This window comes from Populus alba, chromosome 1, assembly GCF_005239225.2.
Source record: "Populus alba chromosome 1, ASM523922v2, whole genome shotgun sequence".
NCBI classification, from domain to species: Eukaryota; Viridiplantae; Streptophyta; class Magnoliopsida; order Malpighiales; family Salicaceae; genus Populus; species Populus alba.
This window is the reverse complement of record NC_133284.1, coordinates 10,649,860-10,669,261: the sequence shown is the minus strand read 5'-3', so window position 1 is coordinate 10,669,261 and position 19,402 is coordinate 10,649,860. Positions and strand designations below refer to the sequence as shown.

Here is a 19,402-nt window from a genome sequence, read left to right as displayed (position 1 = left end):
GTTATCCTAGAGGATAGTAACTCCTCTTTAATGGCCCATATGAAAAATGTGGTTAGATAATTGGCAAAGTATCATATAAAAAAACACAAATAGAAAAAAAAAAAAAAAAAAAAAAGAAGCTTGTTGTAAATGACAAAAGCATTGCCAATAATTTCAATGATAAATTTTTTTTATTATTTATAACAAGGCTAAACACCTAGCCAAAGATTTAAGAAATTAACTTCAATAAGGTAACTCCAAGAGAAGAAGGGCATAACTTTTCAAATGACATGTTGAAGATGAGTTTATTTAGGATTATTTCTAGGTCAACCTAGTAAATAATCCTAAGTAGTGGTGATTGATATTGATACAATAAAACATTTATATGTCGAGAAAGTATATGAAGAGTTCTTTTAACTTTAAAAGTACTAAGCTTTACGAAGGTCATATGAAAGATAACTTTCAAAAATCTTTTTTCCTTCAACAATATATCTCATGTTGTTGATATTAAAAACTTAGTGTTTGACTTATTATTAAGCAAAAATATGTTTAAAATGGTCTTTGAGTGTAATAAATTTATAATATAAAAAATAGAATATTTATAAGGTAAAAGGTACCTATATAATGTCCTTTTTTAAAAAAATGAATGTTATTCTATTATGAAAAAAAAATAAAAATAAGATTATCTTTTCTTGTTATTTGCTTGAGTCTTGTAATACTGGCATGACATACTGAAACATATGAATTATAATTCCATGCAAAGATCAGTTAATTTTGAATTATTACCATCTATAATTTTATTTTAAAAGAAATCATAAGTTTGAAATTTGTATGGAAGTAAAATTTACAAAGACTTTATTTATTTCAAGTAATTGAAAAAAACAGTGGACCTTTATATTTAACTTGCTCCAATATTAATGATGTAAAATTTATACAAACTAGGGAGACAAAAATGTATTGCACTATTTTATAGAAGATGACACAAGGTATTGTTATACCTATTTGCTAAGAAGTAAAAAGATAAAGCTCTTAAAATATTTAAATGCTATAAAAAAAAAAAAAAACTGAAAACAAACTCAATAAAAATATAAAGGGAATAAAAAGTGATAGAGATGAAAAATACAAGGCATCTTTAAAAATACAAGGCATCTATTTTAGAAATAAAAAATAAAGTCCTTGACACCAACTTCTTTTTTTCTTTCTTTTTTCACTCTGTTTTAATCTGAAATTTTGCGAGTACTTGTACAAAGTTTATGTATATAGTGTACGGGAAAAACTAAAGACTTCTAACAGGATTCATGTTCACTCCTCGAACCATCAAAAAGATTCTCAACTTCCATTCCCAAGCAGACGCAGACGCAGACACAAAATGTGGAGTCTTCGACAGAACCGAGGTTCCCATCATTCCTCCGATATCAAGCAGTGATGTTTCGATGCCTTCCATGTGAATAATTATGATTGGTAAAAGGACATGGTACCCAGAACAAACAAAACAGGTTAACACTTTTCTATTAGCAGCCATAAAAGCATCACATGTACATAGTGTTTATATTCAGGAACATACACACGGAGGGAAAAGAGGAGAAGAAGAAACAACAATTCAAAACCAATCAGAATGTAATTCCTTAGCACATCATTGGTGAACTGCATAATGAAACTAAGGATGATTGAATCCACTGCGTCCCGTTAAACTATATTTTTCCAACTTGATCAGCTATAGATAAGGAACCAATAAAATTGGTTTGAATTTGTTGCAGAACCACTCTCAAGCATCTTCTGCAGTGCTTCATACCGACAGTCTTCGTTTTGGGTCCTATAAACACCTTTCACGCAATTATGGGGAACATTGCCCAGTTACCCTGCATGAACGTCACAAGCTTTGGAATGTTTAAAAGAGAAGTTACCCGAAAGATGATTTGATGGGAAAAACCCTGATGTCTCTCTTTCTCCCTCCATGACAACCAAAGTTTGGAAAAAGACTTCCACTTCTTCTTTCATGGTGGGGCTCCACCTTCCCAAAGACACAAAAACCAGGAGATATGGATTGAGATAAAAAAAGAAAGAAAGAAAACAGTTGCAAGTGCTTCTCCAGCTAGAAAGGTGTTCTTTCAGGTCCTTCCGAGGTTGTTGACCCACGTAGAGGTGCTTGGCTTGCCATACACCGAACCAGCTTGTTTAAGCAACCTCTGGTTACAAATTGACATCTCACTTCCAAAAATTTCAAGTCAAGTCCTTGGATCCTTCTGGCAGAATTCCACCTTTAATCATTGTCCATGGCATTGTACTAACATCCAACAATCTTACGGTGGTTTCTCCAGTCCAACAATATCTTTGTCGAACGCTTCTGCCACCACAAAGATTAATTTAGCATAATATCTCAGTTTTCTTCAGATCAAAGTTCCTGACAAATGGAAAATCATTATGTTCCCAGAGTAGATTGTTGCACTCACACATACCAGGCAATAGATTAGTATAGTGATTAAAGTTACATCATTAAAGAAGACTTGTTAATTTTAGAAACAAAATATTAAAAGAGGAAAGGAGCAGATCCCGCCTCGGAATCCCCAAGGTTATGAACTCGGGGCAGAGAATGATACTGCAAACTTTGTGATTCAGCATTTAACTAGGCAAGCAGCTCGAGTAGATGTGATAAAGATACTTCCAAGCATGGCATGTGAAGGAGCTCCTATAGTCAGGAACTTACCTAATTTTGGAACATAACCAGGAAAATATGAGGCAAGGTTCAACAGAAGAATCTATTTTCATTGTGGGAAATAAAACTAGAATCCCATCCTAAGAAACCTATTTGGGCACACAAAGGAGCACGAAAAACATGAAAAGTTTTCAAGCAGACCCCTTCTAATCATTACACCATACATGCATAACATGAAACTCAATTAAGGAAAATATGATCATATAAGGCAGTGAATCATCCTTGTTGCTCAAGGAATTATAAGATCATCAGGCAAGAATAGAGGGATCTACATCGCAATGAATAGGAGAACAGGCACTAAACTCCACAGTCTCGTTAACTTCAAAAGTTTAGCAGGACTTTTGGTTGAATTTAAGAACGGTGACAAACTTTTATGAGAGAAAGCAAGTCATCCTTGGAAATGGAGAACTTCAACAATGATGACATAATGGTGAAGAATATAATAACCATAATGGCTACCAGAGTTTCATAACGACGTTCTAAATAAAGTCATGAACATCATGCTCAGAAAATCAACTGCTGAACAACCCAGATATACCTCACCCAAGCTTAAATGAGAGTATTTAACATGTTAGGTTCAGAGAATTCGTAGCAATTGCTCTTGTATAAACTCAATCTTAGAAAGTACGGAGAATACTTGAAGAACAAAATTGTACAAGTGTTCCCGTTCTGAAAAATCTGTTAAAAAGAAATTGCTATCTTTACAAACAAGATTCTTTCTTTCTTCTTTTTTTTTTCCCGCAAACTGAGAACCTCCAAAATTCATCCTAGAATGAAAGATGAGAACTTGCTCAATTTATGAGGTATGCATTACTAGGCATACAGAAACAGAATCCCTATTAATTCATCTCTTCCTCCAATCTGACTGCCCCGAAATCTTCTAAAGAGTAAGTAAAGAAATACAAAAGGATATAAGAAGTGGGAAGAATTCAAATAAATCCTACAAATTTAAATTCAAAAGTAGTGGAAAAAAATGTTACACTGAGGATGTATCAACAAGAACCTCGTTTAGCACATCATCCTCACCATTTGCCAATGCAAAGAGATCTGCATCCTTATCTTCATCGCTCAAAACATCCCGCCTATCAAGCTTTGAGTGAGCAGCAATAAATATCAACTTTTGTACCTTGTCCATGCCTTCCCTTGAGTGCCCGTGGGCACACACCCATCTCAGCAAAGACCAATTGCATTTGAACCCGCATGAAGTGGCATGAAGAAAAATAAGCCTAACTGCAACTTTCCCTAGTGACTTGAACTCAGTAAGATAAGTCTCCCAGACAAGCCTACTACTCTGGGGATTTACTATCCTCATCTTTCCTGTAACGGGATCCCTCTCCTTCATCTGGACAGCCCTTGCATACACAGGATCAAGCCCTTCTGTTCTCCATTTCATGAGTTCCATCAGTGCAATATGAGCCTCCTCCCTTGAAACAAGCCTGGTTATAAGCTTGTCTACATCCTTTTCCTGCTCCGGGGTCAAGCATTTGAAAGGAGGAAGGAATTTCCCACTGTTGTCCCTCAGCAAATAAAGTGGATCTAGTATGTAAGCCGCGGCCCAAGCAGGATGATAATTCTTCTTGAATCGTCTTTCGATCACTTTCTCCACTGCTCCTTCAGCAATGTGGAACTTTGAACACCAATCCTTCACTTTTGCTCTAAGTTCATCCCATAGCGGCAGACATTGCCCTACTAATGGCCTCTCTATCTCAATCTCTTGAGCCATTTCCTTGATCAACTTAACTAGCGAATGCACCGCATTCAAATCATTCCAAAACCCCACATCTCTAATCATCTCAGCAACTTCTCTTGAAGTAGGATCCTCCATTGATACTATCTTATACGATTCATCAAGCAAGACCAACTGCAATGCTTGAGCTGAGCTCATTATATCCTCTAGCATTGTATACACAGGTCCAAAATCCATCTTCTCATACTCCCGCAAGGGCACTCTCAACAATCCTGCATTCCCGTACTCTTGCAATTGATATTTATGGAAACTATTTCGAATTGGTGTCTTGTTATTGATAAAACTTGCAAGCTTGAAGCAATTCTCACTAACAGTCCTGAACAGTGGAAGCTCCTTACTAAAATCCTTAATCAAACTTGTGAACCCTTGTAACTGACAAGAAAGATTGACCATCCAATGGTTCTGGTTCTCTAAATTCCTCAATGCCTTAGCCTTAAACCTGTCTGCAACTATACCTACACACTGTTGCACAAGACTCCCGCAGATGCCTGTTATAGTCTCCCAAAAAACCTCCTCTGCATATTTTGAAGGCACTGAACCACTAACAAACACAGCTCTCCTATACAAACCAGTTCCATTAGGCAAATTCACTGTCAAATTAACCAAATTTACATCACCAAAACCCCCATTACTCTTCACCTTCCACCCGTCTGACGCAATCTGAAAAAACATAGCATCTCTAATCCTTGCTTCAGACTCAGCCCTAGCTTCCTCGTACTTGACATTCAATCTCCCACCAACAAAATCCCTTCTTGAAACCACAGGCAACCCAACTTGATTCAGAAAAGCCCTGAACTTTGGATGCTCTAAACTAGTAAAGGACACAGACCCACAAGACTCGTAAACCCAATCAGCTAAATAATCAAACGCGCAGTCAATCTGGGTCTTACTCAGAGCTTGTCCTGGCAAAGTTTTAGGACTCTTTAACTTTTTTACACTATCTTCCAACATAGCTAAAGCACCTAAATCCTCTTTGCCACCAGACAACATCAAATGTGGTTGTTGTGGCAACATAGCTATCTCATCTGAGAATCGTGATGGATCGACGATAGCAAGAGGACTCACTTGGTACGTACTACCCACAGCTGTCACTGGATACGTTGATGATGCAACGCCACCAGAACAGGAAATTCCTGAACTAGAAACGACAGGTCGCTTCCTATTACTACTAGTATGCACTACTGTAGAGCCACCGCAAGAAGGAGAAGGCAATAAGGCAGTGTTGGGTGAGATTGAAGAAATGGGTTTCGGTAGAGAGTTAAAATTAGGACAAGTACCACGTTTCAGATGCTCAGAGGCAGTTCTGGAGGGATTGGAAGCGGAGAAAACGGCGTCGCAAAATGAACACCGTAGCTTCACAGCTTTAGGAAGGCCAGTGTCGGTATTGTGGACCAGCATAGGCTCTAAATGAGCCCAATACCACGCGCCTTTTCCTTTTATTGCTTTGGTCCTTACCATCACCAAACCTTCATATCTCTTGTGAGCTGCCTTTGCTGTTAGCTCTTCTGCCATGGCTGTATCTACTTGTTGTTGTGGTGGTGGTGGTGTAGTTGCTGTGTTAGTTGTTGTTGCCATTTTATGTGCAATATTATATTTATAGTAGTGGAACAAAAAAATGGTCAAAGTTTGAAATTTTTGCGGCGTTTCAAGACTGACATTCAGCTTGGGAAGGCTGCCGGATTTTCGTTTTCCGGCGGGTGTCCATGTCAAGAAGTTTTGGTCTTTTTTCTTGTTTTCAGTATGGGGTGTGGCTTAGATTGGTCTTTCTTTAAAGGGTCTGTTTTCTTAGAGAGAGAGAGGTGATGGGGTAAGAAGAGAGAAATAAGGGAGTTGTGAAAGACTGGGAGAGGAGTTTCAATGGTGGAATATGGAGCGTGGAATAACGCGCGGGTATATTTGCGAGTGGGGGGGAACAGGAGAGAGCCATGCTGATGGGAACCGAGCCTTTACAATTGAAGAAACACACTAACGCCACGGTCCGACGTACGAAAACACTACTGACAATGGCTGTCACTTTCTGTTGATTGGGGAGTGAAGTGCACGCTCAATGAAAACAAAGGTTCTAGTTTTGGCATCCTTTTCATGTTTCTTGCTTCTTCTTTTTCATTTTTTTCTCCCTTTTCTTTTTTGGATTGTGGGTCTGGTAGGGAAGGAGTCTTCTTGTCTGTTTCTCCCTTTTTCTTCTCTTTAAAAAAAAAGTTTTAAGTTTTATTTTTATTTTTATTTTTTTCATGGAGAGTATCATGTAATTTGGGTATTTCCTTTTGTGACTTCTTGTTCATGTGGTTTTTTTTCCAGAATGTGGACAGAAGAGGGCAGCCTAGGAGTTTAATGAATTCCACCAGGTTCTTAGGGGGGGCAGTGTTGACCAAGACAACCATGGAGCTTTCTCCCTCTCTTTATTTATGTCTTATTACTATCAGTTTTATAATATAATATTACATCTACAAGGGTTTTTATAGGAGTTTAGTGGTTGTTTTTAAAATATTTTTTATTAAAAAAAATATTAAAATTAAAATGGTTAATTTACAAGTCATATAACTAATATGTGGCCCACTTCCCACCCCATGAAACAGTAAATCAATTTATTCTGTTAACCTATATAGTTCATGGACTCCACCCTAATCTATGGTTCAGAAGCAAAACGAAGAAAAAGAGCTTTCATAGAACAAGAATTACAACGACAAACAATATGACTGCCTCGCAAGGATTTTAATCCTCCATGAAACTATACAATATGCTCCTCATTCTAATCCAAATGCATTGGAGTTTAAGATTTATTATGTTTTTCAAGGAAGGAAAGACTCTGTTTTTCTATCAACCAGAAGGAGGCAGCTATTGAAGTACTCTTGAATGAGGTTAGTGCACAGTATTAATGTCTCATGCCTGTCAATATTGCCAATTAGTCAATGAAGCATACGTCACAACTGCCACCCACTTTCCAATCCTAGGCATCAAGAGAGCTTGGCCCATGATTTGTTATTGTACGCTACATCAGGGAGCTTGGATGAAAGTTCAGATTAGGATCACAGCGCAGTGACCGGCTACCTATAAGTTCTCTATGCATGCTCATTAAGAGGGAAAAAAAATTGAATACAAGGCCATACGGGCTGGCCCTCTGCCTCCCTGTTCTAACTCATTTTGGATATTCGAAGACCTTTTAAGGAGCTAGGGATGATGGTTGAATTTGAAGATGGGAAACTGTACATCTGGCTGTCATTTTCTCTACTTTAATGCCTGCTGGATTTTAGCTTTCCTTTCTCTAAGCATTTCCAAAAGGTGTTCGTCCTTACTGCTCAACGTCTTCCCCGCTCAAGTAACATCTCCTCACCTTTTTCCCCCCTCCAACGTACGTAAGTTTGATGTGTCTGATACCTTATCTCACCTCTAAGGGCCGGCATTATTGAGCTAGGAGCGAATTTCCACACGCAAGTGACCATCCAATTATTCAGTTCATCTCTCGTTTGATTGTTTTCAAAACCTTAGTCTGTCTTGGTTTAGAAGAAGAAGAAGAAGAAAACTATATTCGAGACTAAATTAATAACTTAACACAGGGTAGGTTCTGCTAGCTACCACACAATACCAATATGGGACTAAATTGATATCATGGAGTAGCTAGCTAGGTTTAAGAGAATGGGTAAAAATAGCAAAAAAACACTAGTTCAACAAGAGAGAATATGCATAACAAGTGTGTGGAGACATGGCTGAAATGGCTTCCAACAAGACCTAACTCTCCATGCCCCCCCTCCCACACCAACCAGGAACTTTCGGTGCTCCTACAATATCAATATGGAACATTCATGAGCGCGTATTTTCGCTATAAAAAAAGGGAACCAACTTGGTGACGGCATCCCACAAGCAGCTCCAGCAAGGTGGCTTTTTAAGACATAAAGGAAAAACAACTCTCGAAAAAAAAAAAAAAAAAGCAAAGTTAGATTACAGATGGATTCTATGCATTTGTGCGGGAGAAAGGATTGAGAACGAAGTTCTCTTCAGCAATGGATGGTATCTGTCAGCTTAGGTCTTAATTTTATCTTATAAATATTTACATATTAGTGGTCAGAGATTAAATATATTTTTCAAATTGTATATTAGATTGAACTGAAATTTTACATTAAAAAACTAAACTTGTAAAAACATATTTTCATAAAATTTCAAGTTAATCAAAATTTGAAAATATATTATTTATATTGATCTATGTTGTTGTTACTATTTTAGCATATTCGTTTACATAGTATTCTTTCTTAACTATTTTTGGTTCAATTAGTCTAGATCTTTAATGAATTAATTTTGAAAAGCAAATAGAGATTAAATAAAGCTTATTTACAGGCTTAGGCTACAAGGGTTTCTAATATTACAAGAATTTGTTAAAGAATTGAAGTCCATACTTTACAAAGATTATAAGTCTCATATGGACCTCATGTGGCGTGATCTAAAGGGATCTTTCTCTTGGGTTTTTTTTTTTTTTTTTGCAGATATTCCTAGCACATCAAGAATACTGAAAGGAAGCAATATAAAAAATAAAATTCTAGCAATCAAAACAAAGTTTCCTCGTTGAATCCCTACATTAAAAGTTTCAGTCAAAACACCACTCAAGAAAGCTTAGAAATTTCGGATACATGAAGGAATACTAGCATGAAGACCTTGTTTTTATTGTTCTATTTTATTTATTTGATGTTGAAAAATTATTTTTAATTTGAGTTTATTTTAGCCCATTAGACATTGTTTAAGTTGTTATTTCATTAATGGACTTGTGTTAATTGATTCTTAGATTGAGCTTATTGGCTTGCAACTCAAAAGAATCTATTATGATTATTTAGAGGAGACTCTATAATGTTTTTAGAGCTGTAAATTTCAGCAACTTGGTAATAATAAACATGAGTTTTTTTTTTTTTATTGTTTATAAAGAAATATCTTTCTTTGTAAAGATAGATTATATATTTAACTTATCAAAAATTAATTAGTTCTGTTGTGTTATTAGAAGGAAACCAATGCCTTAAAGGAAATATAAGATTCCCATATGATACCCCCCAAAAAAAAAAACAATAAGGTATAAAGAAAATAATAAAACATTTCATTTGCAAAGTTTCACCCTCCTTTATAAGAACGGAAATAACAAGAAGGAAAATGGGAAAATCAGGCTTTATTACCTTTTGAATCACTTATTATTTTTGAAAATCAAAACAACTTGAAATATATATATATATATATATATATATATATATATATATATATATATATATATATATCAGTTTTTCATTGTATATCAAGATAAATTGTAATTGAATTGAAAAAATATAATCATTAATTTTTCATTTTAAAAAAACAAATGAACTAGTTATTAAAGGTACTATGATCTTTTTACATGGATACATTAATCATTCTCAGATTGATAAGAGAAAAATCAATCTTTTAATATTTTTAAAGCATAATAAAATTATTATATTACCTTTAAAAAAAATAAACATGCGTTAAAGATTATTTTTATATACATTTTAAAACACAATCAAATAACTAAATTATCTTTAAAAATAAAATTTTCTAAACTCAAGTCCAATTAGTTTTGCATATTTTCATCTTGGTTTTTTTTATTATAATCAGGTTGACTCATAAACCATTTAGTTATTTTATAAATATAAATATTATTTAAAAAAAATAGTTGATATGTTCATTGCACACGTCAGCACATAAATTATGGTTGCGCCATTCGAGCGTCGCATAAGGAGACCTTCAGTATCCCAATGGTGGCTTTCAAAGCAGCATTCAAATTGTCTCAGCGGCCCCTCCTTCCCTAGACGTCGCAAGCAGCTTACTGATCTTTGGTTTGGAACTAGTGGCCTCCCCCCCCCTTTTATCTCCTTCTTGATTTTTACACTTGACCCTCTAAATTTTTAAAGCATTCCTTCATTTTTTTTTTTTCCTTTAGACCTGGTCCACGTTTTTTTTTATTTAAAATAATTTATAAATTTAATTTTTTTTCAATTTCACCCTTCAATTTTTTTCATTTATCATTTGATCCTCATTTTTTTTATTGCTATTTGTTTTATTTGAGATAATTTTTAAAACTAAATTTTTTTTCTTATAATTTCATCCTCCTTCAATTTCTTTCCTATTAGATTTGATTTTTATTTTTTTGATTGCTAATTTTTTTACTTCGGTAAATTTTTTAAATTGATAATTTCTTTTCTAGTTTTATCCTTCAGCATGAAATTGGTTAATAAGTGATCTTCTTGAATGAGCTAATGTCTAGGATTTTATGGGTTACGAGTTTGAGAGATTAACCCAGATTTAGGAGATTCACTTGGGTTTATTTTTTTTTTTAAGCCCATGATTTTCTAGTTTCATCCTTCAACATTTATTTAATAAGATACTGGGCTCTGCTATTTTTTTTTCTATAAGATTTCTCATTGATTTAAAAAATAACCCTAGTTATCTCAAGTCTTTTTATTTATCATTTTTTTTTAATTTAGTTTTTTTTATTTAAGAGATTTTGTTTTTGAATTAAATTAAATTAATTGATTAAATACCTTTTTAATTGTCATCATATAGCCTTTAACAGTGTTGTTAGAAGTGTCTCAATAAGCTCTTTTTAGTGGTAGGATGGTGTCCATGAAAGAACGACAATGAATCTTCAATGAAGTTTTCTTTTTTATTTTATTTGGTTTTTTTTTCAGGTTGCTGATTTGACGACGCGTAACAGCTTTTTAATTGTCATCATGTAGCCTTTAACAGTGCTATTAGAAGTGTCTTAATAAGCTCTTTTTAATGGTAGGATGGTGTCCATGAAAGAACGATAATGAATCTTCAATAAATTTTTTTTTCTCATCCTAAATATGATATTAATAGCTCATTTTTTATAATTAATTATTATTATTTTTTTATTTGTTTTATTTATTATCTATACTTTTTTTAATCGTATTATAAAATTAATTAAATTTATTAAACTTAATCAAATCAATCATTCATATCTCATATTTTTCTTACTTCATTCAAAATATTAGTATTGTCCTATTACATTTTTTATATTAAAAACATTTTACACGACCCGAGATATAACAACAGTAATCTATCTAATACATATATTATATATCTACCACATGATTATGGCTGGACCCACTTTGGTGAAATTGACATTTGGCTTGGTTCTACTTCGACCTGGAGATCACTTAAAATTAACTTGATTGGACAGCCAATGGCCTTGATTCTGAATCTGTTCGCTAGCCACTGTTTTGCTTTTCTTTTTCTTTTTTATTTCTTCATCTGATAAATCGCCAATTGGGCCATTCAGCATCTCCAATGTCTAGGGGTCGCAGTAGGCCTCGAAAAAGGAAGTCTTATGAACCTCAACGTGGCAACTTACAATGGGAGGACGGCCCATGTCTAGAGTCTGCTTCTCGAAGCCCAGAACTTGATTTTTCAATTTTCAAGGCTTCCTCGTGCAAAATTAACAGCAAAACTCAAGATTTGTCTTTCCGGTTGGCCCACGTGTCCCAATGGCCTGAGGTTGTTGCTTCAGGTAATAACTAATGACTGGGTGGGTTTCTTCCTGAAAAAAAATATCGTGAATTTATCCATTCAAATTAAATAGCCTCCTTAAAATAATAATAATAAAAAAGAGTTTGAGAATGCTTTCATTGGCTAATGGATTAACTTTTTTGTTTTCGATAGGAAGCACTGTGCCGGTTGCAACAGCTGGAAGCCCCTCAACAGTGAATGGCACACTTGTACCTCAGCAAAACAAAAGAAATCACGCCCACCGTGGGGCTCGAACCCACGACCACAAGGTTAAGAGCCTTGCGCTCTACCAACTGAGCTAGACGGGCTTGTTGTCTCGTTTTCATATGTTGTTTTATATTATTGATAAAAGTGAACTGCAACGCAAACGTTTTGATTCCAATGGTGTCACTCCAGGCTCCATGTGACGGTATTAAAAGAAAGATGTTTAATTTATCTTTGTTTGTAATTGTAGTAGTAAAATAATGATTTTTTCCCCTAAAATAACTCTTATATTGATATATTTTTAGAGGTAAAATAGTTTTTATTTTTTCATTTGTTATTTGAAAATTATTCAGAAGTTTTATTGCCCTTTTATTATACTGATGTATAGTAAAACAACATTGATATCTTTAAAAGTAAAAAATCATTTCACTAAAATCAATGATCGTTTGGACATTTTTCCTTGTGATATAAATTATAAATTTAACCATGGAGTTAAAAACATTAATCCATTGACATAGGGTTATTCATGTCTTTTAAATTCTGGATTTGTTTTTTTTTTTTTTATTTTTTTTGGTTTAGTTAAGAGATAACATAATTTGCAATTTAATTATTAAATTTTAAATTGAAAAAATTAATGGCATGTGGGAGACGTCATACCTTTTAGGTTGCGCATGCAACACCTCGCAATGGTAAAAAATATGATTTTGTTATATCATTTTGTTCTTAGCCATGTTATTTTTCTGTATAGGTATCGTGTGTCATCTAAAAATAATATTTTTATTGTCAATTACACTTTCTCTCTTTTTTTTCTTCATTCTCTCTCCTACCCCCAAAAATAAATTTGTCCATCATTGTTGTTGGTGTTTCAAAATCCATCCTCTTAGTTTTGATTTTTCATTTTAGTCCTTTTTTCTTTTGTTAAAGTTTTATTTATTTTTAATTTAATCCTTCAACTCTAATTTGTATATATAATGTTTTTTTATTTGATCATTCTACTTTTTATTTCTTATTTTTTGCTTGGCTCTTTTGTTAAAAATTGTATAGTTTTTAATTTTATCCTTCCAATCAAGTTTTTTATTTTTTATTTCAATAGTAATAAATATCTATTTCAGTTTGGTCTTTCTTTTTTTGAGCTTTTGACTTATTTATTTATTTGTTGTTCTTTTATCAAAGTTTTTATGATTTTTAGTTTTATCCTACAAATCAAGTTTATAGTTTTTGTTATAATAATAATAATAATAATCATGGTGATAGTGATAGAAGGAGGAGGAGCAGTAACAACAACACCTGTGAAACCAATAATAATAATAATAATAACAATGTTGCTAATAATGATAATAGTTGTAGTAATAATAATAGTTTTTCATAACAATAATAGCTATAATGTTAGTAATAATTATGATAATAATATTAATAATAGTAGTAATTATGATAGTACTAGTAATAATAATAATAACAATGGTGGTGATAATAATTTATTAAGATATTAAGTGGTAGTAGTAATAGTAATAATGATAATAGTGATAGTAATAGTTTATTATGATAGTTATAATGGTAATAATATTCATAATTATGGTGATGATAGTGATAATTGTGATAATAATAATAATAAAATAATCATAATAATAATAATAATAATAATAATGATAATGATAACAATAGCAACAACTCTAATAGTATTAATATTATTAATGGTAATAGTGATAATAATTATAGTAGTAGTGATAATAATAAAATTAGTGATGATAATAGTGGTGATAATGGACAGTAATAGTAATAAGAAGGCTAATAATAATAATAACAATAACAATAACAACAATAATTGTATTAACAGTAATAGTGATCATAATAATAACAACACCAGCCTTCTTTTTATTTTTTATTTCTACAAGGTTAGCATGACTTACAGGTCTGTTAGGGTAATCCATGTTGTCCTGATTTACCAGTTTGTTATATTGTCTTTTTGTTTTTAATTGAATTTAACTTTTTTATAATATCCCACATCAGCGGGTGAAGATTTCGTAGCTGATCTTATTAGTAGTGCTGGTTACTGACTTGTTAAACGCGTTTTGGGGTCATGCGTGGTCACCAAGAACAAATCCATGAGGGCGGTAAAGCCCAAAGCAAGCAATATTTGGTAGGTTGTGCGGGGCTGTGATATTTTGTCCATCAATTTTTTTTTATATCATAAAAAAATAGTTTCAGAAGAAAATCATGTTATTAGAATTTATAGAGTTCACAGTCATTTCCACAAGTTTGATTGATTGACTTGGTTAACAAGTCTAGGAAGTTTATTTTTTTATTATTTTTTCAACATCTTAGTATGGACATCTTTTTTTTTTGTTATTATATAGTTAAATAAAAGATAGTTTTTAAAAAAAATATAATCCCGCTAGAGCCCATGACCTACTTTACATGTTTGGCATGCTAACCCATGTTACCTGGTTCACAAGTTTAATGATTTTAACCACCGGATAAATATGTTTTTCTTTTCCTTTATTTTTCTTAATTTTTTTTCTCAATCTTGTCCTACAATATTGAATTAGTTGGAAAATAAACTATAAGACTTATTTTTATTTATTTTTTATAGGATTATCATTATTTCAAATAAATATTTAATTTTAAATTGAAGCTTAATTTTATAAGCATATATTTTTAGCATATAATTAGAAAAAATTATTTATAAAAAAATATTAAATTTAATATAGTCCTTAACATGAATTGCTGGGGACTATCATCAATATAATCTATTATTATTTCAATATATTTTTTAAAAAATTATTATTTTGAAACTTTTTTAAAAATAAAACTACATTTTTATCAAACATCAAAATTATATTTAAACTCATGAAATCTTCCACATGGTTTAAATGAAAACTTGAGTTAATCGTAGGATTTCAAGATGATCAGTTTTGCCGAGTTTAATAACAACGTAAAAACATTTTCGTGAACCTGATCCGCAGCAGAGCAGATACTGATCAAACTCAGAATTGCTGTGGACTGTTATTTCAGAGCCCCTTAGTCACGCAGCGCTCATCCTAAAACAAAGACGAGAGACCAAAACTAACAGCATTTGATTGCACTTTTCACGGATAACAAACACAAAAGAGAACCAGATTTCATTTAAACAAAACCCCCACATTCTGAAACTTGACATTGAGCCCTAACACCCTCCCCTTCTCTCTACTACACAAAACATGAATACTCACAACTTGTAATTAACCAGACTAGCATATGGACACCGTCAGCTTAAAATGGCTCGTTTACAAGAAGAGTTGTACCCTAAGGGCATTGTGCTGCATAAGAGTTCTGCAGTCTGACAGCTAGTCAGATTTAAGATCTTGTGTAGCAATATGGTAGGAACCTCCATTCTGCTCACCACCATTTTCCACTCCCTCTTTCAACTGAATTACATAAAAGAAACATGATGTTAGCAGGAATTAATGATACAAAATCCAAGTAGAAAGCGTAACTATGTTCATTCTGCTTCACATTGACCTGTACTGAACTACAATTGTCTGTATTTTTCACACATAGATGATAGATATCAAACGAGTTCCATTAGGCAATCAACATGTTTGGAAAACGAAAAAAAGCCATTACCTTCCGAAGAAGCTTCTTCTGAAACCGATAGCCCTAATCATCAAAGAAAACATTCCAATATCAGTTATCATAACTTCCAGGATAGCATAGTTAGTCACAAGAATTGCCTGTTTACCTTGTCAGTTCCATAAATAAAATCACAGTAAGTGAACACTGATGCAAAGTTGCTCTGGCTTTGTCCTCCAACATAATGATGGTAATCATGGTAGTCTGCACCACCATAAAATGGAATATATTTTGTGGGAGTCCAGGGAAAGTTGTAACTGCATAGCATGATGTAAGTTACTCACATGCATACCATGTGTGCCCCCGAAAGTTAAGTTAAATCATCATTGCAAAATATATATAGCCGGGAGATGAAGAGTAGCACAAGAATAAGCGGGTCCTTATGCTGCTTATCAACCAAGAAAACAAAAGAAGAAAGAAAGAAAGAAAGAAAACTACAGATGGAGGAGTCAATATGTACTAACAGGATCCGAAAAACTTGCAAAAGACATGAAACATGCTCAATGTGGTTCAAGCTGCAATTACCAACCATCAATGATGATGGGAAAAGGAAGTCCCGAAAATGTCCGTAACTAAATGTGTATCGCATTGAAACAATATATGAAGATGTCTAGTATGCACACCTCTCCATTCTTAGGCAGCTGTACAGGCCCATGTTTCGGTAGTATTGTTCCTTTTTCCTTTTTCACTCCTTCATACAAGGAAGGAACAAACTGAGTAATATCTCTTAGTTCTATTTAAGCTAATTGTGATTCCCAAAATATATAGAAAAAAGTTTGAAAACATAGGGAGCAGCATCATTATCTCTTAGCTCCATGCAAGTCATTTCAATTTGTAGTGAAGCTATCACTTGGAGCCATCACCACACCTGTCTGCAGGATAATGAATTGAGGGAAATAAAACCCATGGCTCCTTGTAGTAGCACTGGATTTTAGCTCCGTATATCTATTGCATACAGATTTGCATGTCTTAAGCCTACACAATAGTTAGATACTACAACTCTTACTAGGAGACTCCATCCCAAACATCAAATTTACTTTTAAACAGTTTCAACCCTAGCAAACCACTCTGTATCATAGTTAGAAAGCACGCAGCATTTAGTTAATGTAACTGCCATAAACACAATATTACCACACCATAGTTGTCCAGCGGGATCTGGTCAGACAAAACTAACTTGGCAATATTTATTACGTACACCATTCATTCATCCTATATAAGGAACACGCAGACCTGTGAGCTTTTATAAATTTTGGGAAAAGTTAAAGCCAGAATCTAATTAGGTAATATTCACTGATCTTAAACTCTTTGGCATGCATAATCTAAGGATAGGAACTAGTATACACTATATCTGAACATTAATCACAATATTCATCCATCACCTTTTGTATGCTTTTAAATTTTACAAGAATAAAATCAACAAGAAAAAGAAGATTTGGTACTTTATAGGCACTTCCCTTTCTGTGGAGGGAGTGACATGGCCTAACCTCTACAGAAAAACATTAGCTGCCTTTTGCAAGTTTTGCATTTTTATCTTGCCCTAACTCTATCAATTGACCAGGGAAATGATTGTCAATTTGCTTATAAATCAGTAACTATTCGCTGACTAAACCAAAGAAAAAGAAAAGTAATAATAAAAAAAAAAGTTCCATGGCGATCCCCGCATCATAAAAAGGTAAGCCACTACTGAAGATACTTGAGATCTACTATTTACAGAGAAGTCTAATAATAAAACAGTAAAAAAGCAGAGAAGTTCTAAAGTTGTTATCATTTTGTTACAATTAAGTAAAGTAGAAAGGGCTCTCAGCAAATAAGAAAAGCATAGCATGCGTACCCGCTGTGCGTCTCAATTGCCTCAATCTGCCGTAAAGCAATCCACAACCAAAATGTGATCATGTGCCCAGGAACCATCGCTGGACCAAGAAAAGATGGAATTCCAAGGATCAAGATTTCAGCCCAGTGCGCATATGGGGCAGCAAACCCAATGGGAGCTGTATATTCATGGTGAACCTTGTGAATTTTCTCGTATCCCCATTTACCATGAAGAAATCTGTGGATCCAGTAATTGGTATAGTCCTCCACCATGAAATACACCAACAACTGTAGAAAGATTTCCCATCCGGAGGGCAATGGCAAACCTGTTCGAATCCCAATCATCTGTGGACATGCAAAGTTAAATACGCAACATCAGAAGTCTTAATCTCATTTCAAAATTTCACCCAAAAAAAAGAGCAATTATTTGTCAGCAGATGGTTAAAATATTCAAAATGTCACAACCACGTCCTAAAAGGATAAAACGTTAAAACTGGTTGATCAATATACTCCAATAAAATTAAACATGGCACCAGAAAATCAATCAAAGGAAAAAAAAAATACACACACCTGGCTTTAATTAATAGAAATCACGCAATAATTACCCAAATAAACAAAACAAATTATCCAATATCACATAAATCAACAAAATATGTGATTTCCAACGGAAAACAATGCCAAAACCCAGCAAATATCATTACACAGAGTCCGTTAAAAAGCCAAATTACCCATCAAAAACCAAACTTTAACGATCAAAACCTCACTAACAAATTCTTATAACAAAAACACAAATCACCCCCCCAAAAAAAAAAAATATGTTCCCATCAAAATCCAAAATGAGGCTAACAAACTCTTTTAACAAAGACATTTTTTTTCCAAAAAAGAAATAAAGTTGTATTACCTTAATGGAAGGGTAGGAAACCAATTGTAAAGGTCCCACGACAAAAAAGAACATGAACATAACATCCTTGTAACACTTGAACTCTTCAGAAGGAGACAACTTGACTTTAGGCTGAATCTTGTACTTGACAAGCCCAGCAGATCGCCAGAGACTTGTGAAGAACAAGGGTAAAGGCACGACAGAGAAGATCAGAAAAAGAAACAAGATGTTGTGGCAAAATAGATAATAATCAGACTTTTTTGCAGAGTAATTGAACCACAATGTCTCCGCTACAGTCAAATTCCTTCCTAGCGCCGCCGATGCCTCGTCGAGGGTGGAGTACGGGAGCATTGCGGCGGTGGAGAAGACAGAGGCGGAGACTAAATTTGGATGATGAAAATTGGTGGTGGTGAGAGAAAAGGGGGAGAGAGAGTGATGGGTGTTAGTTAAACTTAAAATATGCGGGAAATTAAAACTGGATTGAGGAACAAACAAAGGGCTTTGGTCTTTATATCAGCGTTCGCGGGGCCATAGGAGTCCCATAATAGGATACGACAACGCAATTACACTAGGATGGCATTATGTTTTCTGATAAAATTAGATTTATAAAGCACAATACACTTCTCTCTGTTTTCTTTTCATTGGAGGTGTTAGTTTGACTGTTCCCGTCTGCAAAGATATTTTTTATTCCATTCTTTATATAACTACAGCTAATACGTCATCCATGCAACTCTTTTTACAATTACAATAAACTAAAACATTGAGAAAATACTATAATTTATTTTATATTTTACCGTAAATTATTACAGTACTTTCCTTCTTTTTTTTTTATTCAGTGCTTTCCTTCTTCTTCTTTTTTGTTTTTTTAATTATTATTATTGATTTTATTTTTTTTAATATTAAACTGGTTAAATTATAATATACCTAAAACATGTGGAAAAAGGAA

General features: G+C 33.6%; 2 protein-coding genes and 1 non-coding gene across 8 annotated transcripts; all 3 read right to left on the bottom strand.

Moving 5' to 3' along the window:
- Nucleotides 1-1,464: 1,464 nt before the first annotated feature.
- Nucleotides 1,465-6,273, bottom strand: LOC118036061 (uncharacterized). 6 transcript variants are annotated; one of them, XM_035041756.2, is made up of 2 exons: nt 3,673-6,273; nt 1,465-2,323 (listed from the first exon to the last, which is right to left on the bottom strand). In XM_035041756.2, exons 1-2 carry the CDS (start codon nt 6,012-6,014, stop codon nt 2,200-2,202), a joined length of 2,466 nt encoding a protein of 821 aa, XP_034897647.1. In that variant the 5' UTR covers nt 6,015-6,273; the 3' UTR covers nt 1,465-2,199. The 6 variants fall into 6 exon arrangements, with proteins under 6 accessions (XP_034897647.1, XP_034897652.1, XP_034897653.1 ...); XM_035041761.2 differs by having other exon boundaries at nt 3,719-6,273; XM_035041762.2 differs by having other exon boundaries at nt 2,259-2,380; nt 3,719-6,273.
- Nucleotides 6,274-12,189: 5,916 nt separating this feature from the next.
- On the bottom strand, nt 12,190-12,262 carry TRNAK-CUU (transfer RNA lysine (anticodon CUU)). Its single transcript has one exon. It is a non-coding gene; the product is annotated as a tRNA-Lys (tRNA).
- Nucleotides 12,263-15,213: 2,951 nt separating this feature from the next.
- Nucleotides 15,214-19,179, bottom strand: LOC118036059 (methylsterol monooxygenase 1-1). Its single transcript, XM_035041755.2, has 5 exons — nt 18,478-19,179; nt 17,599-17,921; nt 15,877-16,024; nt 15,762-15,794; nt 15,214-15,562 (listed from the first exon to the last, which is right to left on the bottom strand). Exons 1-5 carry the CDS (start codon nt 18,805-18,807, stop codon nt 15,482-15,484), a joined length of 915 nt encoding a protein of 304 aa, XP_034897646.1. The 5' UTR covers nt 18,808-19,179; the 3' UTR covers nt 15,214-15,481.
- Between the last annotated feature and the right edge of the window lie 223 nt (nt 19,180-19,402).

What these genes read in the sequence shown, in the direction of transcription:
- LOC118036061 (XM_035041756.2), bottom strand. Translation starts at nt 6,014, where the DNA reads ATGGCAACAACAACTAACACAGCAACTACACCACCACCACCACAACAA. An exon ending in CTTGTTGATACATCCTCAGT is followed by an intron (nt 2,324 to 3,672) that starts GTAACATTTTTT and finishes TTGTGGTGGCAG; the next exon opens with AAGCGTTCGACAAAGATATT.
- LOC118036059 (XM_035041755.2), bottom strand. Translation starts at nt 18,807, where the DNA reads ATGCTCCCGTACTCCACCCTCGACGAGGCATCGGCGGCGCTAGGAAGG. An exon ending in GCAATTGAGACGCACAGCGG is followed by an intron (nt 16,025 to 17,598) that starts GTACGCATGCTA and finishes CATGCTATGCAG; the next exon opens with TTACAACTTTCCCTGGACTC. An exon ending in TTATTTATGGAACTGACAAG is followed by an intron (nt 15,795 to 15,876) that starts GTAAACAGGCAA and finishes TTTGATGATTAG; the next exon opens with GGCTATCGGTTTCAGAAGAA.